This window comes from Arachis hypogaea, chromosome 8, assembly GCF_003086295.3.
Source record: "Arachis hypogaea cultivar Tifrunner chromosome 8, arahy.Tifrunner.gnm2.J5K5, whole genome shotgun sequence".
Lineage (NCBI taxonomy): Eukaryota > Viridiplantae > Streptophyta > Magnoliopsida > Fabales > Fabaceae > Arachis > Arachis hypogaea.
In genome coordinates, this window is record NC_092043.1 from 14,760,372 (window position 1) to 14,788,322 (window position 27,951).

Genomic DNA, 27,951 nt, shown 5'->3' on the forward strand with positions numbered 1-27,951 from the left:
TTTAACAAATGGAGGACAATTTAGTCCTTTCATCTATTTTCTTTTCATACACCAAACGGAACTGGTTGACGTGGTTGAAACGGTGTCCAGGTGTCTGTTATGGTGCCACGCTGGAAGGGAAATAAAGTTCCAATGACAAATAAGTCCTTGACGTCATTTTATAAATAAAGTTCGAAGGACAAATAAGTCCTTGAGATTTTTTTTTTAAAATTAATAAACTCTTTTTCTAAATTCTCTCATCTACCTCTCTCCATTTTTATATTTCTCTCTACTATTTTTACTCTATATATAATTATATTTTATATTAGTAATTTGACAAATCAAAATATGTCATTTGATATTTTTTTACAATTAAAATATTTTTAAATGTAAAAACATACACATTAAATTATTTTAAATTTTAGATAACGAATGTTAAAATTAATTATTAATAAAAAATTATACTTTTTCATATAAAAATAATAACTAAAAATCTTATTATTTAATTTTTTTATCTGCGGATATTTTGGTCTTCTTAGTGAGAAACTTTTGTCAACTTATGACTTTTTTGTAAAAGTATTTTGATTTTATAAATCTTTTATGTCATGCATAATTTATACTGTTAGAACAAAGTGAACTATAATTTAAAAAAAATTATTCTCGTAATGTTATTATGGATAAAAATACTAGTTCTAATATAATACACAAATGCACTAATGCTAACTTAATACATAAATGATGCACAAATGAACTAATGCTAACTTGATGCATATATGAACTGATGCTAACTAATGCCACTGGTATGATGAAAACTGAATTAATGCAATTTAAGAAAAAAATAGAAACAGAACAAGCCTAATTTCTGCAATTTTAATACAAATAATTTAAATTGTAGAATACAACAAGTTAACTAGATTTCAAAATACAATGCAAGTATAATTTTATAAACTAAATTCTCATATAGAAACATAATAAAAGCATAATGTAAAAAAAAATTCTCAAGGACCTATTTGTCCTTCGAACTTTATTTGCAAAATGACGTCAAGGACTTATTTGTCCTTTGAACTTTATTCCCCTTTTAACGTGGCACTGTAACAAATACCTGGACACCGTTTTAGTCACGTCAGTCAGTTCCGTTTGGTGTATGAGAGGCAAATAGACGGAAGGACTAAATTGTTCTTTATTTATTAAAATCAGAAACTTTTTGTATTTAAATTTTGTCAGAAATATATTTGTTAAAAATTTAAAAAGTTAGGACCTATCTTTTTATCTTTTTTCCCATAAATAAATTCCAGTAAACCCTGAGTAAAGTAATTTAATTTTTTCCATAAAGTGCACGTACACAGCGGTCAGGTACTTGTATGCTACGATGTGGTACACTTAATGCATAAGGGTAGTGTTTGTTTTCATATATTAAAACTGGGATTAAGGAATTAGAATTTAGTATTGTATTTAGTGATTAAAAATTAAAATTTTAATTTAAAAATAAAAAAGTTTAATTTTTTAATATTTTTAAAAAATAAAAATATAGAAGATTAAAATTTTAATAATATTTTTTTAATAATTAAAAATATTTAAGTAAATATTTTTATTTTATCTTTATATTTATCTTAAATTAAATAAAATATTAAGATAGAACTCAATTATATACACTTTATACAAAATATAATATTTCAGTTTCTTAATTTTTATTTTTTAATCTTAATCTTTTTTCTATACTATGATTTTATTATAAAATTAAAAAAAAATTTTGAGCTTTTAAATCATTCTATGATGAATTGATGGTTATAATAATTTATGACGCAATTATAATTTTGGATTAGATTAAAGTAAAAAAAAAAATTCTAAATTTACTAATGTAAAGCCCAATCTACAACTAAATAAATAAAATTAAAATATATAAAATTAAATATTTTAATTCTTAAAAATATAAATTATTAACTATTAAATAATGTTTAAATTTTTCGTATCACGAATATTGAGAACACGAATCACCTACTTCCTCTTGTATATCCCCATCATCAATATAAACAAAGTAATACAAGTATTAAAACATATGGAAACAATGACATGCTTGATATATGCTTTTATTGCTGGCAGAGATAATAAGGAGTTAAGGATGATAATGGAATAGTAGCTGGAAAATACATGAAAAATAATCCACGTAAACATAGACCCAGTTACCCTTTTGGAATATCAAAATATAACTAACATGAACTAGTGTCTTAATTATCTCAAACAATACCCCATTCTGCTCCTAGCTTATTTTTCAGCTGGTAGAGCTCTTTCACAGGGAGGGAAACGGTTACAATCCTTCCATTATTACCACCATCTTCACTATCCTCTTTTGATGGGGATGGAAATACCAAAACTACCCCTTGATCACCTACTCCACGGAAGCTACAATTTGCCACAATTGGTTTGTGCCCATTCAGCTTCACCCCAAACAAATCGGCTTCTTCCAAATCCACAAATGTCAAGTTTGCACCATACACAAAAAAGTCCTCTTTCCCTTCATCTTTTTCCACCAAATTTTTCACTATGTGGTTCTCGACCATCTTTTTCTCCGCAATGATCCTAGCCAATTCTGAAATATCAGATTTCCCAGATGCCAAATAAGGTTCAATTTTGCTTAAGACCAAACCATTATTGGTGGGGATATCATTTTCTCCACGTTTGGATCCATTACAACTTTTCGTACATATTGTCACAGCCTTAGGTCCAACATTCCCCCTAATGTGTGTAACACATTTCCATATTAGCGCTGAAATTATTTCAAAATATTTATTCATTAGGACATTATTATTATTAGATGTGGCTTTGACCAAATGGTGAAGTTGTTTAGAAGTGATATGGAAAGAGTGAGTGGCCACGTGGCTGACATTGGAAGCAAGCCAGTATTCCCCAACAATTGTGGCCCTTTTGATGGAAGTAGGATTCTCAGAAACAAGGAGGGAATTATTATTTGGTTGAATGATTATTTCTTCGTCAGGCGCAGTGAGATTATTTGGGATCTGAAGAGATTTTGGTGGCACTGGCACGTGACCAGCAAGGATGTTACTCCACTTGGTTATGAAGTCCAAAGCTGAAAATGCATCGCCAAGCACGTGAGCCCAGCTCAGGCCCACGGAGAGTCCTCCACATTTGAACCAGGTGAACTAAATGCAAAAGCAAATGAAACATATTAGTGTTTTGTTATTTTTCCTTGATATGGATGACAATAAAATTTAAATTTAATTAAAATTAAAAAATCTCATGAATTAACACTTTTTGTTAAAATTTAGTCAGTATTTAATCATAAAAAAATATATAATCTCAAACTATTAAAAATACTAATGATGATTAATTAATAACTACAAATTACCAAATATATTGACCCTCTAGAGTTAAATTATAGAAAGTTTGGATTGAGTTACAAGGAATAATTTGAGAATTTTAAATAAATTTATAGAGTTTAAGTAGTTTTAACAATTAAAATTTATTTTTTATGATTATAATTATAATTTTATTTTTTTGTTAATAAATTTATTAATGTTTGAATTTTTTATAGTCAGATATAATTTTTTACTCTAACTTAAATATATCTATATTTGGCATATTTTAAATTTGGTTTTGCACTTTTATCCTTACTAAATAGTAAATACTTAGGTTGTTGTTGTTATTATTAGAAAAATATTAAGAACTAATTTTTAGTTAACAAATATTAGTTAACTCTAAAGCTATAATTTAGAAGTTAAGATTAACCGTTTACGATTTAAATACTAGAATTTAAAATAAATAAAATAATTTTGAAGAATAATTAATATTAACTGAAAAAAAATAAGTAGTAGCTCAACAAATATGATCGTTTTTTTCATTTTTAGATATTAATATATTTATTAAATTAAATATTAAAATTATTACTGAAAATATATTTTTTATTTTCTATTATTTAGTATTTAGTAAAATTAATAAGATGAACTTTCTTATAAAAAAGAATTCAATTAACTAATTATATTGTAAAAAAAAAAGCAAATGAAAGAAAAAAATATTAACAAAACACAAACGCTCTTATTAAAAAAAAATAGATTGGAATTTGTATGAAATTGTGATTCAAAATTTTGTAATTATAAATTCAACTACTTGAATACTCAGAAAGACATACATATTAAAAAAATGTAAATATTAAAAAAAACACAAATTACTAAAAAGTCAATTTAACTGATCTCATTTAGTAAAAGAATTCCAGTTTTATTATCCCGAAACGAAATGATACTGTTTTTGTAAAATAATTTGATGAGTATTTACACTTTCAGCAATATTATATAACTAAATTATTTTAGTAAATAAATTAGTCTAATAATTTATTAGATAATCAGAATATCTAGTTAAAAAAAATACATGTAAAAAAGTTTAGTTTAATTTAATTATAAAAATAATCAATTCACCTAATAATATGTTTTGTTCCGCCTTTGCCGCACAATTACTAGGTATAATCATCATATAAATCCAAGCACATCAATAATATTAGATAAAGACATGAAAATAAATGGATTTTTCTTTCTTTTTTATTTTCTCTAAATTTTACTTGTGAAAAATATAAAAAAAAAAGGATATAAATGTAAGAAGCTTTAAAAGTTTTTCTTAAAACAAAAAATCATATTAACAAACACGAATTATATAATTACTACACGTCCTTACCAACTAATAACAAAGGCAAGATTGCATTATCTTGATTAAAAGAATAAAATATTAAAATAATATTAGAAAGTTTATACCATTCAAAAACTAATTTAAAAATATAAAATATGATAAAAATAATAAAAAATTATATTTTTTATAAACTACAAATAATTTTTATCTTAATAAATAATGTTTCTTTGATCTAAAATTTTGTAAAAATATTTAAATATCACACATAAGAAATCTGAGTTTATCTCTAATTTTTTCAGTTTTTTAAGAAAATTTCTAATTTGTTAAAAAAAACTCACTTCATTTAAAATTATTAAAATTTGTGGATAAAAATGTTTTATTTTTTAATAATATTTGTAAAAAATTATATCAAAATATAATTTTTAAATTTTTAATATATATTTAACATTTAATTATTTTTGTCAATATTTATAAATATTTCATAAATTAATTATTCTTTTTATTTTATAAAATTATTTTTATTAAAAATATAAATTATCTGAAAATAATAATTATACTTTTATTTTTAATAATACCACTTCATATATACTTATTTTTGCCCTGTGTATTTGCATAAATTTGTAAAAAAACGTATCGTGCATTAAATTCTTTTCTGCATGGACATCGTTGCTACCGATCATACTGATTTGATTTTCTGTCAGGATAGCAACAAAACAGATCCTCTTTTAGCACCTTTTACCATGCGTCTTAACTAACGTCTTCATGGGTTTTATACAATTTTGTTTTCTCGTGGGATTTACTTATTTTTTAGAGAAATAATAATTATTTTTATAATTAATTTTTAAAAATATTTTTTATTATTAAGAAAATTTATTATTTTTATAAGATTTAATTTTTATATAAAATTTTAAAAAGTTAATATCTTTTTTTGAATAAATAATTTGAGGTTTGACAATAATGATAATAATTAGCAATATTATGGATACAAAAAAATTATTATATTATTCGAAAACAAATTATTATCATGATTATTAATTAAAAGAATGAATACATACATACGTATAAAATGAATATAACAATTTTTTTACGTTTATCAATTATCTTCTAAATAGTGTCATCTTCAATTATTCTTCTTTAAAAACACTAAATGAAATTGTATCTGTATTTATCTCTGAAAACAATCCAAAAGAAACTTTATTTATATTAGGCTATAATATATTAATTAAATATATAAAATAATAATAAATATAAAATTGGACAAGATAATAAATGTTAAATATTTTAGTTAAAAGAATTTATATTTAAATTTTATGGATACAAAAAATTATTTTTATTAATATGTATAATAAAAAAATTAAAACAAAAATTTCTAATTTAAACTTTTTAAAATTTTCATTATATAATAATAATAAAAAAATATTAGAAAAAATAAAAGACTAAACCTTAACGAAAACCAGAGGGGAGAAACCAAGGTCAGGGCCAAGCACGTGGTCATGGACGAGCCCATCATCAACCTCGCGCAAGCATCCATTATTCTCATCGAACCACTCCCTGAGCGTGACGTCACGGTGCGACTCAGCGATACGCACACCGGCGTCGTTGCACTTCACGAACGGCCTTCCAGATTCGGATCTTCGAATCCGACCCGAAACATGTGAACACGTGTCAAGAAGTGGGAACATTGGCGTCTTGAGGTCCGAGATGGTGAGGCCTTGTACGGACTCAGAAGCGAAGAAGAATACGGGTCGGATGTAGTGGAGCTTCATGAGGAGGTCCATGTAGCTGAGCTGATACGCACTGTTTTGGTCACCTCGCGGGGTGGCGGGAACCACCGTTGAGATTCTTGAAGTCAGGAGCGGTGGTGCTTCGAGGTTACCCAGTGAACCCATATTTGACCTTTTGGCAATGTGAAATCCGAAACGGTGCGTTTTGGGGGGTGAGTGGGTGAGCGATAAAGTGTTGCTTCTATGGGCTGGTATTTATGTTGGTTATGCGTTGAGAAAAGTTGAGTAATGTGTGTACTCTAAATTTATTTACAAGGGATGGTTGGGGAAATGGTTGATGAGGAAATGGGATGGACCTACATTCTGTCGCGGTTTTAATTAAATCAATCAAAGATCCAAACAAGTTAATGAAATTGCATAAGGATTTTGATTGCAAGTTCCAAATTCTCCGAGGTTCAAACTTTGTGTTCCATTCAAATATAATAAACAAATAGAAAAGTATAGGTAGACAATAAGAATAGTAAATAATGTAAAATGTTTCATGCATAATTAATAATAATTTAATATTCAATTTATTAATTGTGCAGATGATTATCCCAATGTTATAGTTTAGGAAGTAATTTGGGATAGAGTATTTTTTATTTTATTTGATTAATTTTAAAATTTATTATTCACATTGTTTACAAAAGTCATTATTTATCTAATAAAATTATAAATAAATAATATAAATATAGAGTTTAATTGGTGGAAAAGAGTTTTATAGTGTTATTAAAAAAGAATTATATTTGTATGGGTAATAATTTATACTTAGTGCTTGTTATGAAGTAAGTCTCATGCCCTCATTTATGAAATGTAAGTTGTAACTTTGAATAAATTGTAACCACAGTCCATACCAAATTGTTCCAATTTGTGTGTTATAACTATAAGTTTGTCGAATTGTTATAGACCACAGGGTAAACCTAAAACCAAGTCTATAAGCCTATAACTAACTATGCTTGCCCGGTTGTCAAGACTCGGGTCTGACAAAAAATTTTAAAAAGATGGTTGTACTTTTAAAAAAAAAAAAATTATTTTGTGTTTGATAAATAAAAAAATTATGTGTATATTTGTAATTTTTAAAAGATGAATTGTTTTTCTAAATATTTAAGGTAAAAAATTTTAAAAATTATTTGTGTTTATCAAATTTAAAAAGATTAATATAATATTATATATTAGTTAATATTTAAATTTAATTTTTATATTAATATCTATTATATTATATTTAAATTTTAAAAATTATGTTATCGAATATAATTATTATTACTTATATTTATTGAATATTATTTTTAATTTAATTTATTAAATATAAATAATATATTTTACAAAATAAAAACTTTATCAGATTAAGCCTAACAAACTGAAAATGAAATAATCAGCCACGTCTGTATAACTTTGGAATCATTATTCAAATTATTCAATCAACCCCCAATTCACCAGTGTGAGTGGCTGATATTTATACATTATTTTTATATTTTTGGGATAAGTATTGTTTTGCTCCTAACATTGAGATCAAAATCAAAATCGTCCCTGATGTAATTTTTAATTTAGAATCGTCCTAAACGTTTTATTTCGTATTAAAATCGTTCTTTTAATTTTTTATGGATAAAAATACCTTTCACCACCACCAGCACTTTTGCTACCACCATTAACATCTTTACCACCACCAAATACAAATCAGATTAAACAACATCAAATTCAATAACAAAAAATTAACACACAACAACAAAGAAATTCGATAATAACAAATCAAAGTTAGAATTAGAATTAAAAGCAGAAGAAGCATAAGAAGACAAAAGCAGAAGCCGAAGAAGCAGAAGAAGACAGAAGCAAAGCCGAAGAAGCAGAAGCAGAAGCTCAAACAGAAAAAAGAGAGGGGGAAGAAGGGGTGACGGCGAGCTAGTGACCGAGGGAGGAGGAGTCGCCGCCGTCACATGCGTCACTGTCGCCATTGTGTCGCACCCAGGAGAGAGAGAGAGAGAGAGCCAGTGACCAAGAGGGAGGAGTCGCCGCTGTTACACGCGTCGCCGTAGAGGTGAGGAATACGTCGCACCCAGCCGCCGTTCAGCCTCGTCCCGCCGCGAGGTGGAGGTCGTCGCATCGCCGCCGAAGAGAGAGAGAAACAGAGAGAGAGAGCCCGCGAAGATGGAGAAGACGCGACGGTGGTGGTGAGTGGTCACCGTGTTGCCACCGCTTCCGTCTCCCCTCCCTTCTTCCTCTTCCCCTTCCCCCTCCCACTTTCTCCTTTCCCCTTTCCCTGCCCCCCTTCGCTGCGCGTACCCTTTTTCCTTCCCTCCATCCCAATGCATTCTTTCTTAAATAAAAACTACATCATGGACGATTTCGATTCTAACACTTAACGTTAGGGACCAAAACAATACTTTTTTTTTAACTTTGGATTGAGAATTACATCTTTGATGTGGAGCTAAGCCTCAATGTAGTCCCTGAAGTTGCACTCGAGTCTCATAGTAGTCCCTGAACTTAAAAGTTCCCCAAATTCATCCCCAAACTTGCACTCCGGGACACAAAATTGTCCTTCCGACAATTTCTGGCCACCTGGCACAACCGAAAAGCAGAGCTGGCAGCCTTCGTGACACGTGGACGTTACAGAAATGACGCCGTTTTGGCTGTGGCGCCAAAATGATATGAAACAGCGTCGTTTCATGCTGAAAGCCTCCCTCCCTCAACGTTACACTAATATGATCTCCCTCTTCCTCTCAAAACACAAAACAATCACAACACAAAGTGAGGTTTCTTCTTCTCCGATACGGTCACCAATTGTGCATGTGCGATTGCATTAACCGCACCGATTTCAGTCGAAAACTCAGGCTTTGGAGCATCGCTGTTGTCATCTCTTTCATACACAGAGTTGGGAAGGTTGGTTTCTCTGACACAGGTAAGCCAAAAATGAAAAAAATATGTGCTTTCTCTGTTTTTTGATAGTGTTGTTAATTTAACATTCACCAAAGTTCAGGCCTTTCTTTCGATTGTAATCTGTGGGTATGAACGCCTCTGTTTTGTGCTCTGTGCTAGGATTTGATCATGACTAGGTTTGTTAGTGGTTTGGCCAACAAAATCCTAGACTGAGAGTGTTTCTTGTGTTTTGATGATATGGAAACTTATTCTTTATGTGTTAGGGTTTACTGCAGTTAGTTGTGGAGTTTTCAAATTCTTAATGTGTTTTAGGGTAATGACTCTGATCGATGAACCTTTTTTTTTTAAATTGCAGATGGGTGATCCGTGGATTACCATTATTTTTTACCATGGAGGGTCGTTTATCGCAGAGGCTGATGGTAGTATGTCTTACAACGGTGGAGAGATTTATGAGTTGCCAGACATTGATACAGACACATTGGATGTATTTTTCGTCAGATACTATCACAAAAAAATTGGTTATGACAAGGTTAGCCAAACTTGGTGGCTGGTGCCTAATAGGCCTTTGCAAACTGGTTTAAGAGCAATAACAGATGATAAGGAGCTCATGGAGATGTGTTACCTGGCTCAACAAAACAAGGGGGTTATTCATGTGTACTATAAACATGGGGTATCTGAACCTGTGTATATTGAGGAAGCAGAACCAGTGGCATCTAAAGGCAAGGAGCTGATGCTGATACCAACCTTTTTCCCACCCCAAACTCCACCACCAATGCCACAACTGAACCAATTCTCACCACAACACCATGCACTCCAGCTTCTGAACCAAAAAATGCTACTGATACAACAAAACCAAAGGAGCCACCTTCTTTGGTTTATGCTGGTAACCGAAACATACCAGAAAAAACTTTTCCCAACCCACACAAGTCTTGGACCTAAGCCCAATCCACCACAAAAAATAATGGCCCAATCCAGTAAAACCAAGCCCAAAATTCCACCAAAAAAATGGTCCAACCCACTGCAATTCTGAAACCTTTGTCCAAAGGGAAGGAAACCAAGAAGGCTAAACCAAAGAAAGGCTGTAAGAATGTAAAAATAGCAGCAGCATGTGGAAGGAGGCCACTGATAAGATTTGCTGCTACTGAAAATATCGCAAGAATAATTCGTAAGGAAAAACAGCCCAAGACAGCCTTTGTTGCTTTGTCTAGTTTAGAGGAATCCTCAGACAGCCATGACAGTGATGATAGTGCAAAGGATGAACCATATAGGCCTGGTGGTGATGAGGTGTCCAATGAAGAAGACTTACCTCTGGATAGATCAGCAACAAAGACTAATGTGAAACTGAGAAGTAGGACAGACAAGAAACTTACAAAAGGAAAGAAGGCTGTTATGGTTGAAAATAATGGTTCTGTTTGTGCAGACTCAGATTCTGAGGATGATAAAATCATTTTTGGACCGATTCCTAAGTTTGGATCATCAGTTTCTCCTTATCATGATGTGCAGGATGATGCTTATAATGATTCTGATGGTGGAGATTCATGGCACTCGGAAGAAATGAAGACTCCTCCGAACTCTGAGGATGAGTTGGAGGAAGTTGATTCAGATGACATCTTCTCTGAGTTTAGAGAAGGAGGGAGGTTTGGAGAGCTTAGGCTTGAGGTTGGAATGACATTCACTACAAAGATGGAGTTCAAAGTGGCTGTGCGTGAATATTGTATACAAGAGGGTAGAAGGATTTGGTTTAAGAAGATAACATGAGGATGAGGGCTGTGTGTAAGGATGAGAGCTGTGTCTGGCTTGTGTATGCTTCTAATTATACTAAGAATAATTGCTGGTAGATCAAGACGTTTATGGATGACTACATCTGTATAAGAGAGACAAAAAATAGACTAGCTAATAGGAAGTGGCTAGCCTGCAAATTGGTGAAGAAGCTAAGAAAATATCCGACTCTGAGACACTCCAAGGCTGCACAATATTTTAAAACTAAATGTGATTTGGATCTAAACAAGTCTTCACTGACCAGGGCCTTCGGAGATGTTAGATCTGTTGTGTACGGTGATGCAGCTGCCCAATATGGCATGGTGAGGGATTATGGGCTGACACTGCTGAAGAGCAATCTAGGCTCCACTGTCACAGTTGGTGTTATACCTCAACCCAACCCTGATGATGATCCAATATTTGAAAAGATGTATGTTTGTTTGGATGGATGTAAAAAAGGATTTCTGGCTGGTTGTAGACTCCTCATAAGCTTGGATGGAGCTTTTCTAAAGACCCGGCATGGTGGTCAGATCCTGTCTACTATTGGCCAAGATGCAAACAACCATATATATGTGATTGCCTATGCAATTGTCCCTGTTGAGAACATTGAAAACTGGAGATGGTTCTTGGAATTACTTCATCAAGACTTGGGGGATTATAAGAAGAACAAGTTGTGTTTTATCTCAGATATGCAGAAGGTATGCAATATTTGCTGTTTCTATTGGTTGTTACTTATTAGTTCTTAATTATTTAGTGTTAATCTATTGTTACTTATTAGTTGTTACCTATTGGGTGTGCTTCATCATGTTGTTTATAAACTGGGCTGCTGTCTATACATGCTGAATTATTCTTAGCCTGATTACATACTGCATAATGTCCTGTTTGTATGTAACAGTGCTGTTGAGGGACTAGTCTGATGTCACTTACATAATTGTAGGGACTAGATTGATGTCACTTATATAAATCTAGAGACTAGTTTGATGTCACTTATACAAGTGTAAGGACTATTTTGATGCCCAAAAACAAGTATCTGACCCTTTTTTTGGCTTGTGAACAGGGCTTTATAGATACAGTTAAGGAGGTTTTTCTAGATGTCCATCACAGATTCTGTGTTTGGCATTTGTGGAAGAACTTCAATAAGCAATGGAAGGATCTCCAGCTTAGAAGGCTACTATGGGATTGTACAAGGTGTACTAGCAAAGATGGCTTCCTTGAGATCATAAAAAAGATTGAAAGGGTAATAAAGAAGCCTGGGAGTATTTGAACAAGTGGCCTAGAGACTCTTGGAGCCGGGCATTCTTCAGTAACGCACCTAAAATAGACAACATCTGCAACAATACCTGTTAAGTCTTCAACTCCAAGATCAAAGATGTTAGAGCTAATCCTATTATCACACACTTGGAAGAAGTTAGAAGTTGGAGAAGTTGAAGACCAAGATGAAAAGAATTTATAAAAAAGATCGATGTCGTTATTGTGGCGAAGCAGGATACACCAAAAAGAACTGTCCAAAGAGAGCTGCTGCTGAAGAGGCTGCTGCAGCTGCAGAGTTTGCCGCTGCACAACCCACTGCTGCTAATGGTGGTGAAGGTCAGGCCAACTCTACTGCCCCTGTCCCACAAGCCCTAACTGAAATCAATCTTGACCAAAGTGAACCACCCTTGGAAGTAACTGATGACTCTCAACAGGTTCACAAACTTAGATGACTTTTAATTTATTATATTCACATCCTTACCTAGTTTACTAACTATTTTATATGTTTTCGCTGATAGGTTTTACCCTCACCGGTTAGGCCGCCAAAGCTCCCTCTAAAAAGAAAGTTCGCCAAGCATCATGAAAAAACAGTTTCAGGGAGTAGCAATCCACCAGCAACCACCCCACCTGCTGCTACCCCACCAGGAAGCAGTCATACAGCAAGGAATCCCCCACCTAACCCTATGCAAGGTGCAACACAGGAGACTGCTACAAGACTTGCAAACTTCATGAAGTTTGTGCCCAATTCTGGATTCAAGGCACCCAGACACAAAAAATGAAGATTAGGATGATTATGTTTAGGGACACATGTTGTTTTTGTGTATCTATTTTGCTGAAGTTGTTTACCATGTATGCTTTCTTAAACGTTGTCTTAGTGTTGGGAATTTTAGTATTTGAATTTTATCAGGTCAATATGTTAACAACTTTGATATACTTAGTGTTTTGCCTCTATAATGCTTTTTTTTTTAATGAAACATTACCAATATTAATTATGACTTTATTGAATTGAGTTTTGTCAGCCTTTTGGTTATGTTTTATCCTCTGTTACAGACTTAAAAGTAATTCAAATCCTGTCCATTTTCATTTCATTGGACAGAAGTGCAACAACATAAGTATGCATATAATCAAACACTTTAATTTGCATTTCTTTCAAACAAAAGGATAGGAACAAGTACATAAACAACATATGCATATAACATGCATGTCATTTATTTTTTGCTAGATACAGTTGACACTGTTGTCTATCCAACTTTAATACAAGAACACCAACTACAATCAGCAGCATGAACACAAACATCAAAATTTTCCCCATTTTTAGAGCCTTAATTTCAGCCTCTAATTTACCAAATTTTCAAGCAATTTTTATCTTCCATTCTTCATCATCAACTGAATGTCTTGTTCTATCATCACATGCTATGACATCTTCCAAAATTTTATCAACCCACAAAAACAATCCACACCATTTCTTACCCATAGTCTGCACAGCCAAGAAAATTGAATCAGCAAAATTTATATCCATAAATACAGCAATCAACAACAATAGTACTTACATTGTAGTTTGGACAACTTAGGAACGGTCTCCCTGGATTTGAATCCGTCCCTGACCACCGCAGCACTGGTCTCGACCCGCAGGCACACCATTCTGGCAAACGAGCTTCTCTGTTTCTGTTCATTCTCCTCATGATGCTTCCAAATGATCGTGGGTTGTTCGAGCTCCCAGCTGCATTGCTCGCGCTTGCCATAACCGTCGGACTTCAAAAATGGAGAAGACAAGAACACATACCTTCAAATTTGGGGATTAGTGTTTTAACTTCAATTGAGGGACCAAATTAATTCGAGAGAGTTCACTCTGCCACATCAGCTAGCCGTTGTAACGCCCATGTGTTACGAAGGTTGCCAGCTTTGCTTTTCGGTTGCGCCAGGTGGCCAGAAATTGCCGGAAGGACAAGTTTGAGTCCCAGAGTACAAGTTTGGGGATAAATTTGTAGAACTTTTAAGTTCAGAAACTACTATAAAACTCGAGTGCAGCTTCGGAGACTACATTGAGACTTAACTCCTTTAATATGTAAATCACTCAAATAAATAAGACTCGGCGATTACTATGAAAAAAAAATTAAATCACTCTAGGTGATGATTTATTGATAGTGGCTGTATAATTTGTTCTAGGTTAAAACGATTTAGCCTTACAAATATATGCCACATCTTAATTTAGTTCTCTCTATAGAAACTAACTATACTAACACTCGGTCTTTATAAAATATTAGTAATAAAAAACCTATACTATTAATATAATATATAAACAAATTTTATATACTCTCTTTTTTCATTTATATACAATAATATAAGGAATTTATCCACCAGAGAGTACTTTACGTTGTTTGTATCTCATGACTCAACGATTGAAGGTAAATGAAATAAATTTAACCCAATGCGATTCGTCTCTCTCTCCCGCTAAATCGTTGGGGTTCAAATCGATTTATATGGACCAATGGATCCTAATAATTCGTTCTGCCTAAAATGATTTATCCACACTCCTAGCACACTAAATTGTTGTGACTCTTAGCGTTTGTTTTGAGGTACTGAAACAGAGACTGAGATTTAGTATCATGTTTATTGGGTCAGAGACTGGTACTAAAATTTCCGTCTCTGTCCACAAAATTTCAGTATTTCATTACCTCTAAAAAGTAGGGACACAGGAGACTGAAACTTTTAGAGACGGATACTGAAATTTTAATAACATTTCATACTTAAAATACCCTCACTTCAATTAATTAATTCTAATTTTATCCTTTGTACAAATTAAATTAGAACTTCATTCTTGTTTCAATTTTTGTCTCCCACATTGCACCAAACAGAATACTAAAATTTATTTCAGTCTCTATCTCTAAGTCTCTGTCTCTCAGTATCAATCTTTCAGTCTCTATCTCTCTACCAAACGCTACCAGCATTTTATATAAGCGTGTTGCAAGACAAAATCATTCTAACCTATAATGAATTATATAGCCACTTCGTTCATGGTAAATTATCACCTAGGCCAATTTTAATAAGAAATTTTTTCTCATAGTAAATCGTTGTAACTGACAGTAATTTACTAATGTAAATAGTAAAGCGTTATATACATTTAGATTATATTTACATAAATACAACTTTTTGAAACAAGTTACATTCGTGTCCTGATTTAACTTTACATAAATTGTGACAGCCTACCAAAATTTATAATTCTTATATAATCCGCTACATCTTATTACGGATTACGAGCAACACTCGCTTAAGCCTAATCCGCATCAGTAATTTACGATTCTCATACAAAACATAAATCGTTACACTCCTATCACGATTTATACTCAACTAAATCGAACCATAATAATTACTAAGGACGGTATATAAACAAGTAGAATAAAATAATAAACCGCCTCATAAAACAAAAGTTTATGAAAAAAATAGATAAAAAACTTACCATTAGAACATCATTGACATTTTTTAAATATCGTAACAATTTATTCTGTTTATTCATAACCGCTACATTATGTAGTAATTTATATTTCGATTTCATTGAGCATAAACTGTAGTAGAAGTGTAACAATTTATACTTTGTATGAATTTAAACATAAATCGTAGCAAAATATAGCATATTAGACTTAAATGGATGTTGCTCATAATTTGTTATAAAATGCAAAAAATATATAAAAATCATAAATCATAATAATCTTCCGTAGTTTATATAAAATTAAATCAGGACATAAATATAACCTATTTTCAAAAAATTGGATTTATGTAAATTATATATATATATATATATATATATATATTTATATCTATATATATGGAGTAGTTTTGTTTATTTGAGGAATTTATCCTCTTAATTTTATTTTTTGTTAAGAAGTAACTTTAGCATACTTGTTAAAAAGGGTAAAAATAACCTTTTCAATTTTTTTATGATTAAAATTGCGGAAGCCTTAAAAAAAGCCTAGTTTTTTATTATTAAAATTGTCTACACTTAATATCCTTAACAAATATACTAAAATTAATCATTTATAAAAATATTATATTTTAAAAATTTGAAGAGAGAACGTGATCAATTTTTCTCAAAATATTGAATACATTAAAAATTTTAATATTTTGAATAAGGTTATTTGAATAAAAAATATCTCATAAGAGAAGTGTTAGTGACCAATAAATTTTATAATTTGTAACCATTAATTAGTTATTATTGATATTTTTAATGGTGTGAGATTTTATTTAATGATATAAAATTATTTACTTTTTTTATAATTAAACACTGACCAAATTTTAATAAAAGTGCTAATCAGTTATACTTTCTTATCTTATAAATTCATAACAAATTTAGACTTTTTTGTGTGTGTGTCAACCCTATAGTAAAAAAGAAACGTAAATCACAATAGCAAAAGATTGAAGTGTAAAACTGTATGATATGAGAGTAAAAAATGGTGCCTCGATAGCCCCATCATTGTGGTTGGAAAAAACTAGCTGAGTTCGATCTTTACGCCACATTCATGAAGTCTGCAAAATATTTACAAAAATGAATTTTTTTAATTGTTAAAAAAATTAAAAGTTTAAAGTGTAATTTTTAATTTTTTATTATTTTTTTATATTTATTTTTTATTCTACTTATAAAATTAATGATAAAAGATCACACTTTATTTTCTCAATCGTAAAAAAAAAATGAGAGGATCCATTCCCAATATTTATTTGGGGACAAAATATTTGGTTTAACGTATTAAGAGTATGATTACGGATAGAACTTATTATTATGGTTTTTGCTCATGCCTATACCTCTAGACTATAGTAGAGTTCTATAGAATTATAGTTAGTTAATTGATACAAATTGAGTCCAGACAAGCTGGGCGTGATTCAAAAACCAAAATTTGGAAAAAAAAAACAAAATTAAAAAAATGGATAACATGATGAGACACATAAAGCAATTTAAAAAAAAGTTGGTGGCAATTTTGACTATTGAGTCTTGTCAGTCTAAAAAGACTGAACTTGTATATACTACTTTTTAACAATATCTATGATTTGGAAACAAAATTTATTCTTCTTTTTATAAGTATTAATTTTATCATCCATCATATAATACTCTATTATACAGAATTTTATACTTAAATCGTAAATCAAATGTGATTAGGTATTACGACGTCTAAAAAAAATATAATATAGATATAGAAGAATAACATCACAACTAGGAGCTCGTGAAGAAAGTAAAATTTCGAATGACCGATATTCACACGAAAAATGTTAATACGAGTGAATGCTGTATGCTAAAGCACAATAAATATATATATATATATATATATATATATATATATATATATATATATATATATAAAATACACAAAGGTTTGGATAGATACATAATAATCATTAGTCTTGACTCGTGAAGATAATGCCAACTAGAAAATATTACAAAATTAGAAATACAAAATACAATCTTGTGTCTCCAAAATAAAACCTATAAGAGGAAAGTATATTAATACATGTTCAACAGTGGAGAAATATGCTAAATACAAAATAAACTTCAAAAATAAAGTCTTCTTTACTTCACTAACGTTCCGAACTATTAGTGAGATGCGTCACATTCTGTTATCTGAAAAACTAACAACTTTTTTACAACGGGTGAGAACCCGAAGGTTTCTAGTAGGGTAATAATTCAAAATGGAGACTATGTAAAACTATATGAACCCACTAGATAATTTTAGTCTCAAAACTCACAAGATTTAAGCCTAGAATTTTTTCTAATCCAAACAGAGTTAAGTTACTACATCTCAGTTTCATATCTACCTCTAATTTCAATCATTTCCAATGTATAACTATCCAAATCCCAATACCACAATTGTTTGGTCTAGGATTTAGTTTAGTAATTTTAATCACAAATATTAATCAATACGAGGTTAATTCGCTATGCTTAGCATCTTCTAAACTATCACCAATCTTATTTATTCCCATGGTCATAATCATCATTAATTCCAAGTCTCATGTCTCAACAGTAAAATCATACACAAACAACAAGCGATACAAAGCAAATATAAGTAGAGAACAAGTACGACAACTATTAGTAATTAAATAGAAATATACAGTTAGGCAAACCAAACAAATCTGCTCACTCAAACAATAACAAACAAATTCTACTGGCCATGAGCTCACATGTCTATTAAATTGCCAGAATCCGCCACATCCGGTAGCTATCTCGGACATTGTCTATCGACACACTCAAAAAAACATATTCTGGACTATAACAAACTGGTCTCAGAAGAAAAGTGCCCTATCACCTTATCACTGGAGGTATCATTCTATCTTAGAGGGAGAGTACCCTATCATTTGTCTCAGAGGGAGAATGCCTTATCATCTTGCAATAAGAAAGAACGTGGACAAAACAACCCACCACATTCCTCAATAGAAACATTCCAAGCTTATCACAAGCTAGTCTCAGAGGGAGAGTTCTCTGTCACTCGTTTCAGAGGGAGAGTGCCTTGTCACTTTTTCATTGGGGGTATCATTTTGTCTTAGAGGGATAGTGCTTTGTCACTTTTTTCATGTCACACCGCAACCACGAAACAAGCAGGATGGAACCACCGTCCTTATCCGATGCATGTGCAAAATCAATACGCAAGTGGATCGAGCCCACAACCTTCCCTCACAAGTGGAACGAACCTCTGACCTTGCCTCTCAATAACTTTTGTCAATCTCAAACATGCAAGTAGGATAAGACTACCGTCCTTACCAAATCAGTCATTCAGGCCACAACCAATCATAATTATTTACTTTAATCAATTTTATAAGTTATTAGATTCTTTAACCCCAGTTCTTTATCAAATACTCAATTTCGTTCTCTCGTGACTGGGATAATACCACCATCCTCATTGTGGGCGGGACAAGATAACCATCCCCACTTAATCTGGAGCAAGCACCGTTTGATTAGGGGTGACAACATGCACCCTATCTGTGGGTACCTAACTCAACCCCATCCAGTAGAAATATAATTATCAACCCAAACCGCAGCAGATAAGATAGGGTGTGAGTTAAACTCAACCCTGTTCGACGAACCCGCATTCTATATATGTATATGTTATATATTTATGTAAAAATATATTTAAGTGAATGCTGAATTAAAGACTTTTTACTAAATGTAAAAGATCTTTAGCCATTAAAAAAATTATTAATTAATAATTTAATTTTTTTACATAAAAGTCAATTCTATTTTAAATTATCATCAAGTTATATAATAATATTATATTTTTTTATAATTTGTAAGTAGAATCAAATAGCAGTAGATTAAAAATCGATAGAATTAGGATCGAGATATTTTCGATTTAAAAATAAAATAAAATAAATTTATATAAAAATCTTAATTCATAAATAAAATTAAGGTTAACTCGAAATCCTATTCTACTCTACCTGTTACTACCCTTAAGTCTGATGGACGGCGAGACGAAAAGGCAGTGGCACCGGATGCGGATGTGCGTGAATCGTGATTGAGGGCTTTTATAAGATTGCATTACATGATACGAATTACGAAAGAAAGAAACGCAAACGCGTCCCATCCACGAAGCGGCGCAGATTCCGGCATTGGATTTGCCCACAGCCGCATCAACACACAACACACGCACCAATTCTCTCTCCTCTCTCCCTCCACTCTCACTTCCCTCCCACAAACACAAACACACATTACACAGTCACGCAACACAAACCAAAACACTGATACTCATCACTCTTCAGTTTGAAACTACCCAATCACAGACTATCAACCCTCGTCTTCACCCATGCCCACTATGCCCACTAATGAAGACTTCCAAGGTACTCTCTCTCTCTCTCTCTCTCTCTCTCTCTCTCTCTCTCTCTCTCGTTTCTGTTAGATTGTCTCATTTATTTCTTGATTGGACCTTTTTCTTTTTCTTGTTTTTTTTTTGTTCTAGTTCCCCCCTCTTTGTAATACTATCGACAAGAATCTATTTTAATTTTCATTCATCGGGATAAAGAAAAAGAAAGAAACTGGTTTTAGTTGTAACACTGTATTTACGGAGCAGAAGGTTCTTTTGTTTTGGATGCATATTTCTCGTTCTAATTAATTAATACACTTTTTTCCTTTTCCATTGTTTGGGGGAAAAATGTTAGGTGTTTCGAATTGCTATGTGTTCAAGAGCAGATTGCAGGAGTATGCACAGAAGGTGGGGCTTCCAACACCTGTATATGAAACTATCAAGGAAGGGCCTTCTCATGAACCCTCCTTCAGGTCCACAGTGATAGTCAATGATGTCAGGTATGACTCTCTCGCCGGCTTCTTCAACCGCAAAGCGGCGGAGCAGTCAGCTGCTGAGGTTGCTTTGATGGAGCTGGCCAAGACTAATGAAGTTAATCAATCCATTAAACAACCTGTTGTGAGTAGTCTTTTACACTTTTAATCAGTATGAAACTTTTGTTGATAATGTTAGGTCTCTTTGCTTTTAGAAAATTCTGTTGATTTTTATTCTGTTTTAATTTTAATTACATAAATGTCACATTGTTTTGTTTCCCTTGGTTAATTGTTAACTTGCCTTCTTGTATTTCATGCTCTGCAGCTGGGTTGGGGTGCATTGCCTTAATGCCTTGTTTATTTGATTGCCCTTTTATTTTGTTAGGAGAAAAATACTTATCATGCTTATCACAAAACTCTTGCACTTGATTAATACAACTTCTATTGTCTACAAGAGATTCCTCTTAAATGCCCTTCTGATGATATTTCTGTCTAGCTTAATGGTATGATGCTCTTGTGAGTTAATTAGTACTATAGTCTATATGCAACCATGTAACTTTATACTAGTTAGAGGTCCTTGAATGGTTTCCTAATCTTGTGTCATTTATATTTTGATAAATAAAGCTCCCCTTTTATTTTTATATGTCATTCTTAATCTAGAAAAACACTCTGTTTTGTTGGTCGGAGACTTGTTTCTTTCTTGGTGAATGTTTTCTGACAAGGGTTTTGCTGAACTGCCAAAATTGTTGCATAACTGTGGTTGCGTAGGTTTAAGGTGTGCATGTGGGGGAACCTCACCGGGATGAAGTGGTTGGTTGTGTATGGTGGAGGTTGTTGGCAGAGTGATCTGTCTGTTGGCAGTGTTGAGTACTCTTCTATCACTGGAAAATCTAGTCTATCTGTTGGTGGAATTAGTGTCCTCTGCTTGATCTGGTAATCTTTGTATTTCTTGGTGTATGATATGTGGTGGCCTGGTGGCATGAATGCCTTTTTCTTTTAAAGTTGGGTTGCTGATAGGGATTGATCGGCCCCACTTTGTTTGTGAAGGTGTTAATACGGTGGCTTTTGGTTGTAGATAGTGTAGTGGAATCAATGTTAGTTTCATGAGATGTGCTGCACAACCCTACTCGATTCTTTGTATGCAGTAGTCTCCTGCCTGCTGGAATTCTTCAATTGCAGTTCTCCGAGAAATGTAATATGACTATTTTGTATATACCTTCCCTTATTATTAGTTAAAGTGAAAGTTAAGAAGAGAGAATGTTAAAAGTTTATCTTTTAATGTGAGAGAAGGGAAGGCATACACTTATGGTCTACTAATTGGTGGTGCAAGTATCATGTTTCAGCAAAATACAGCTTTACAAGATACTCTCCATTAATTCATAACACAAGTTCCCCTTCTAAAGTCGTTCCCACTCATAATTTTCAATCCCATCAGTGGGTCAGATAATGTTCTTTTAACAAGGTTTAGAACAGATCTTGACCGGCGAATAGCATTTTAAAAAGGGCCTTCTGCTTATACAATTCTCTATCTGCTTGCTAGGCTGTTAGCAGCTCTTGTTACTACTAGCAAAGATTGTTTCTAGGAATATGTCTGTGTGTGTGTGTGTGTTTTTTTTCTTTTTTTTTTTGGGGGGGGGGGGGGGGGTTTAGGAAGATAAAATATGATTTTGATTGCTAGAAAATTGTCTACCTGGGTGTGAAGAGATTTTATTTCTGTACAATAAGAATTCAATGCAGTAATCATCTGGTAACTACCATAAGATTATGCACAAGGGAAATGATGTACGAGGGTGATTGGCTGAGACCCAAAACATTAATGTTTTGTTTCTGTTATGGCTTAACCTGAGTTTTTGATAACTCATCAATATGTAGCCCTCACTGTTGAAAGCCACTCTTTGTTTCTCCATTTTGACTATGGGCTGATATATTTGTTGAATAGCATATCTGTGCATGGAAATGTTTCATAGCCAATAATCATAAATGTTAACAGAATGAGTTGGATGTTTATTAAGTCTAACAACTGCCCGTGGTTCATATCTTCGTTTTATCTAAAGGCTGCCTAAATTTTTTCAAGATGTGTAGAATTGTTCTGTGTATTTCACCTGTCTCAGTTATTAATTTCTACTACTTCATCTGATGTAATACTTCAACAGCTTATAGCTTTGTTGCACGATGTAAGGGGTTCATGATTGTATTTTCTCCGAAATTTTTTTTTTTTGCATTCTATTCTATTACAGCTTTTCTAGTTATTATGTATGGCTGCCTCTGACCATGTTGATGCCACTTCTTCCAGCATGAAACTGGATTGTGCAAGAACTTACTTCAGGAGTATGCGCAGAAGATGAATTATGCAATGCCCATGTATCACAGCCAAAAGGATGAAACACCAAGTCGAGCACCCAGATTTACATGTACCGTTGACATTGGCGGTATTCTCTATATTGGGGGAGCGGCAAAAACAAAGAAAGAAGCAGAAATAAAAGCAGCTAGAACTGCTCTGCTAGCTATCCAATCAAGTGCATCTTCTTCCCAAAACCAGTTGGGTCATTCACAGTTGACAGTAATTCCATGCCGGAAACGGGCAGCAGAAACTGCTCCCCCTGTTGATGAGACTTCGAAACCCTCAAAGCCAAAGAAGCGATTTAGGAAGAAATCTTCAAAAAGGAAATTCTCTAAAGACAAGACTGGCCGTAATGCTGAAAATGCAGGCACTGGAGCAAATATTAATCCTGGGGTAGAGTCACATGCAAATATCAGCAATGAGTCTGGCTTCAAGGAAACAAAATGTGATGGAGCATTCATTTCAGAAGCCATGAAGAGTTCTGAGAATGGGATATTGCTTAATTATTGCGAGAAAGAAGTATTGGTTAAGGAAGGTTCTCCGGTGATGAATGGCAATGGATCTGTTGAAATTGGGAACTCAACAAAATTGCATTCCAAAGATCCAGAAGCTAGTGTGGAGCTGAACAAGCAGCAAGATAATGGAGAAATCATAAACGAACTGTGACAAATACTGGTATGTGTTTTGGGGTGCCCCGCCCGGGTGCGGGAGGGGTGGGTTTGGTGGTTATATAGGCTTCGAGTATTGATTGAATCATGACTACTATTCAAGAAAATATTCAAGTTGGAGTAGACTATTTATGAGTTACAAAACCTTGAGGATCCCAACGGTTTTTCTTTGTTGGCCGTCACTCATCTAGGGAGGTAGAAATATAGGCTATGAGATTATTCAAAGCAAGTTGATAATTTTTATCAGTTAACTCATGCCATTTGAGACTGGTTATTTATTGTATTGTATTGTTGCATATATATATATATATATTTCAACTGTCTGCTCCCTTTTTGTCCACAAGATGGGACATGATTTGAGCTTTTGTTTCTGTTTTTTGGATATAAATGTGGGGATTTTGAAAATTGACTATGCTACATGTATACCAAAATCAGCTACAAAAGTCAGCTTCCAGTATAAAATACATGTTGTAATACAAATACACATTAAAAATAAATTAAACTATACATGTATTTATATACATATATTGGTAACTGATTTTAGTGACTAAATTTAGTGTATGAATAACATTTTTGAATATACATGTCTTTCTGCATACATTTACATTAAAAACTAAAATCACTTTTCAGTAATTACTTCTCATTTTTCACTAGTTAGTTTTTATTTCTATTCTTAACTAGTTAGGTTTCGTTAAATAGGGATATACACAAGGTAAACTAGAAGATCATTCCTATTTTATTTTTGGATTGCAATTCCGGTAGGAATATGGTAAAGGCTAAAGTGGCAAAGACGGTACCTTCATCATAGCAGAAAGTGAAAGTCATTTGATATCTCAGATCATATTCTCAGAAATCTAAGTAGCGTCCATCATAGTCAAATGATTATATTACATGTACACAAAAAATCTGTTATTTGTATAGAATAAATCTGTTATTTGTATAAAATATATGTTAGAATATAAATTATATATTAAAAATGGGTTTAACCATGCATGTATTTATAACAAATATATAGTGATTGTACATAATATTTTTATAGTCAATACGGTTTTGCATTTTGCACCTTTACAAGTGGTTGGGTTAAAAGTCAAAAGTTAAAACCATGATGGAGAAGGTCAGACACCTTGGGGTTAGTCCTTAAGTAGCTAATTTCTTGGTGTTATCCATGAATATAATGAAATGATATGTCTACTCACCTTGCAAAGCACGAGTTGATTTATATCTTTGCCTCTATGTCTTAAGGTGAGACCACACCAAATGCAATGTTAGTGCAGGTGTGAGTTACCCCTCTTTATAATGCAATGCAAACTTGCCAAGTGAGATCCTCAAATGTTTGCTTGTCTTTGTGCTTTTAACTGAATGTTCTGCGGGCAACTTCATTCTTCATCTGATCTGCATAATCAACAAAATCTCACATCCTAAAATTTTCCATTTTTGTTATCTTAACATCTTTTTCATTCATAAATCATAACTGGTAATGATAACTGATAATCAAACTTCATTTTCCCCGTCGCAGAGCATGGTACACCCGTAAACCTTAACATAAGCCCAAGAAACTCAGCGAAAAAATGGAGAACTCCGTCAATTTCAGATCTCTATATTCTGCAAACCCTCTTACAGATTTTTCAGTTCAATACATCAACCAGCGTTTTATTTTCGCACATAACATCCAATGATTAGTGCACATGTGATACTATTAAGCACCATTTTCGTACATAATTAAGAACCAAACTACAGCATACAAATGAAATTATGAAGTTGTCTAAAATCTGAAAATTCAAATTCGTAATTAAGACACCAATTTCAAACACCTATGAAGAACTCAACCTCTTGAGCGCTTCCTCAGCCACACTAAGCTTCGGTTCCAATTCAAGAGCCTCTTTATAAGCCTTCTTCGCTTCGTCCTCCATTTCCTTCTCCTCATAGCATTGCCCTAACAGACACCATCCTCTCGCGTTCTTCGGGTTCAGCTTCACCGACTCGGTCAAATCGGCAACCGCCGAGTCAACTCGGCCTTCGCTTCGCTCGCTCACTGCCAACTTCAGCTCCGCTCGCTTAACCAGCGCGTCACCCCTCTCCTCCGCGGCGAGCGACTTTGCTGCCAGCGGCGACAGCGCCGCGTCGACTGCATCGAGCGCCGAGGTCCGGAACCCTTGCAGATCGAGGATCATTGCTTTGAGTAGGTACGAAGCTGCATCCCTTGGATTGAGCGCGATCGCTCGATCTGCTTCGGTTAGGGCTTCGTTTGCGAGCGAATTCAAGCTGGAGGATCGGCTCTTCTTGGCGGTTCGGGCTTCAGCGAGGAGCTGAGCGCTGCGGACGAAGTGGCGCTTGGCTCGGACGGAGCGTCCCCTTGGGAGGCGGAGCCAGGCGAGGAGCCTCTGAGGGATGCCGTGCATGGCCAGGAACGTGACTACAAAGAAGAGGACCATGACGACTTGGAGCACGATGTCGCGGAACATTTGTTTCTGCTCAGTGTCTTCCATTGATTTTGACGGTGAACTTCTCTATTCCGGCGAGGATCTGAGGATTTTTCCGGTGGCAGAGACCTCGGAGTTAGGTACTTATTTATGTCGATTATTTGTGGCTTTTTGTTGTGAAAGAATTTCAATTTCAGTGTTCGGAGACTTTAATCTGCAGCCGCCGTGTTTGATTGGGTTCTTAAGTCAACTCTTAACTTCTTAGGGTGTGTTTGGTAACCACGTTTGAAGGTAAAAAGCACGTTAGAGCTTCTTGAAAGCTTCACTTTTTTGTTTGGTTAATTTTCTTCTCTACAAACGCAGAAGTGCTTTTGTTCCTAAACCCACGTTTACAAGAAGCAATAATTTCTAACTTCTCCGTTGCACTAACGTGTTTTTAGCTAATACCTTCCATATTTATTTTTTTTTACTAACTTTATCCTTTATACATATTTATAGAATTCTTATTATTCCTCTTTATATGAATTCTTTTTTATTATTTTTTATTAATTTTTTTATTTGACATTATATATTTTTATAGTTATAATTTTTGTGTATTATATTAATTATTATCTTTTTATAATAGAATTTATTGATCCCATTAGATAATAATAATAATAATAATAATAGTTAAAAATTATAATGTATAAAAAAGAGTACTAAGAGTATTAAAAATATATTATATAAAAAATATATAAGAAAAAAATATAAAAAAAATTAAACATGTATAAAAGAATAATATTATAATTTAATGTAATGTCCTTTTAAGTAATTATCTATCTAAAAGTAATTTTAACTAATATTATCCAAACAAAATTTATTTTATCAAAATCAATTTTGGTAAAAAGTTGCCAAACATAAATCATGTTGACACAAACTTACTTCTATCCAAAATCAATTCTATAAAATCACTTTTATTCAAACTCCAGTTTGACCAACCACAATCCAAACACACACTTATTCTTTGAAAAAAAAAAGAGTTTAACTAAAAGTGTCTATGTACCATGTGTGTTAAAACTAAAAGGACATGTATATTAGGGAATGGATCTTTTAATTCTGAAGGAGTAAAATGGATCTCTAATTTTTTAATAATTTTTTTTATATTTGTTTGTCCTATCAATAAAATATATGATAAAAGATTATATTTTATTCTCCTTAAATGAAAAAAAAAAAGAAAAAAAAGGGAATGACGAGCACGAACTCGAAAGAAAGAAGAAAAGACGAAGACCGAACCAGAAAGAGAGGCATTGAGAGAGACGACTTGACGAAGAGAGGGAGGAGGCACGGCGTTGCCACCACTGCTGAAGGAACCGCCGTCGGAGGGTGGCAGTCGCGAGTAGAGGTGACGATGAAGGCTTCTATCGTCACTGGAGCTCACCATTGGTGCACTCGAAGCTACTTTAGCCCCTACTTTACTCTACTGTGGTTGACCTCTGACCTCTCTATTTTTATCGGAGTTACTAATGCCACTGTTGGAGGAGAGGATCTGATGCCACCACTGTTTTGCTTTACCACTGCTGCTTTTATTGTTGTCAAAAAACACGTTGGAGCTTCCAAATTTGCCGATAACACTCCTCGTCACTGTTCTGATCTAGTTTCTTCCCTTAGTCTGTTCCATTTTCATCATATCTCTACCACCATTTTCATTTTTCTGCCATGCTTTTGTTTTGATTTATTTTTCTATCTTTGTTCTGTTTTGGATTTTCCAAAACTATATCTACATTTGTCTCTTTATTCGATTTGAATTTATTACATATGCCTGGTGCTGTGGTCATTGTTGCTACCATGAGAATTAAAGTTGTTGCTATTGTCTCGGTCCAAATTCTGCACTCTTCCGTTCCATTCTACTTCAATTTTTCTATTTGGCACTCTGGGTTCGGTCCTAGGATCACGTTTTGAGTATGTTTTACATTTATAATTATTTTGATATACGGTGCTTTGAACTTATAATTATATTTACAAATATTACTATCAAAAGATT

General features: G+C 33.0%; 3 protein-coding genes across 3 annotated transcripts; 1 reads left to right on the forward strand and 2 right to left on the reverse strand.

Annotated features, from left to right (window-relative positions):
• Positions 1-2,036: 2,036 nt before the first annotated feature.
• LOC112706251 (protein ECERIFERUM 2) lies at positions 2,037-6,619 on the reverse strand. The gene is made up of 2 exons (XM_025757450.3): positions 6,054-6,619; positions 2,037-3,137 (listed from the first exon to the last, which is right to left on the reverse strand). The coding sequence occupies exons 1-2, from the start codon at positions 6,498-6,500 to the stop codon at positions 2,214-2,216; spliced, it is 1,371 nt and encodes a 456-aa protein (XP_025613235.1). The 5' UTR covers positions 6,501-6,619; the 3' UTR covers positions 2,037-2,213.
• A 13,018-nt stretch (positions 6,620-19,637) lies between these two features.
• LOC112706252 (double-stranded RNA-binding protein 1) lies at positions 19,638-23,834 on the forward strand. Its single transcript, XM_025757451.3, has 3 exons — positions 19,638-20,066; positions 20,385-20,647; positions 22,796-23,834. Exons 1-3 carry the CDS (start codon positions 20,033-20,035, stop codon positions 23,507-23,509), a joined length of 1,011 nt encoding a protein of 336 aa, XP_025613236.1. The 5' UTR covers positions 19,638-20,032; the 3' UTR covers positions 23,510-23,834.
• Positions 23,835-25,080: 1,246 nt separating this feature from the next.
• Positions 25,081-27,747, reverse strand: LOC112706255 (uncharacterized). Its single transcript, XM_025757453.3, has one exon. It carries the CDS (start codon positions 25,995-25,997, stop codon positions 25,323-25,325), a length of 675 nt encoding a protein of 224 aa, XP_025613238.1. The 5' UTR covers positions 25,998-27,747; the 3' UTR covers positions 25,081-25,322.
• Positions 27,748-27,951: the final 204 nt, after the last annotated feature.

Excerpts from the sequence above, each read along its gene's own strand:
- LOC112706251 (XM_025757450.3), bottom strand. The coding sequence starts at position 6,500 with ATGGGTTCACTGGGTAACCTCGAAGCACCACCGCTCCTGACTTCAAGA. Across the intron at positions 3,138-6,053 it reads CCCCTCTGGTTTTCGTTAAG|TTCACCTGGTTCAAATGTGG; the intron begins GTTTAGTCTTTT and ends TTTTGCATTTAG.
- LOC112706252 (XM_025757451.3), top strand. The coding sequence starts at position 20,033 with ATGCCCACTATGCCCACTAATGAAGACTTCCAAG. Across the intron at positions 20,067-20,384 it reads CACTAATGAAGACTTCCAAG|GTGTTTCGAATTGCTATGTG; the intron begins GTACTCTCTCTC and ends GAAAAATGTTAG. Across the intron at positions 20,648-22,795 it reads AATCCATTAAACAACCTGTT|CATGAAACTGGATTGTGCAA; the intron begins GTGAGTAGTCTT and ends CACTTCTTCCAG.
- LOC112706255 (XM_025757453.3), bottom strand. The coding sequence starts at position 25,997 with ATGGAAGACACTGAGCAGAAACAAATGTTCCGCGACATCGTGCTCCAA.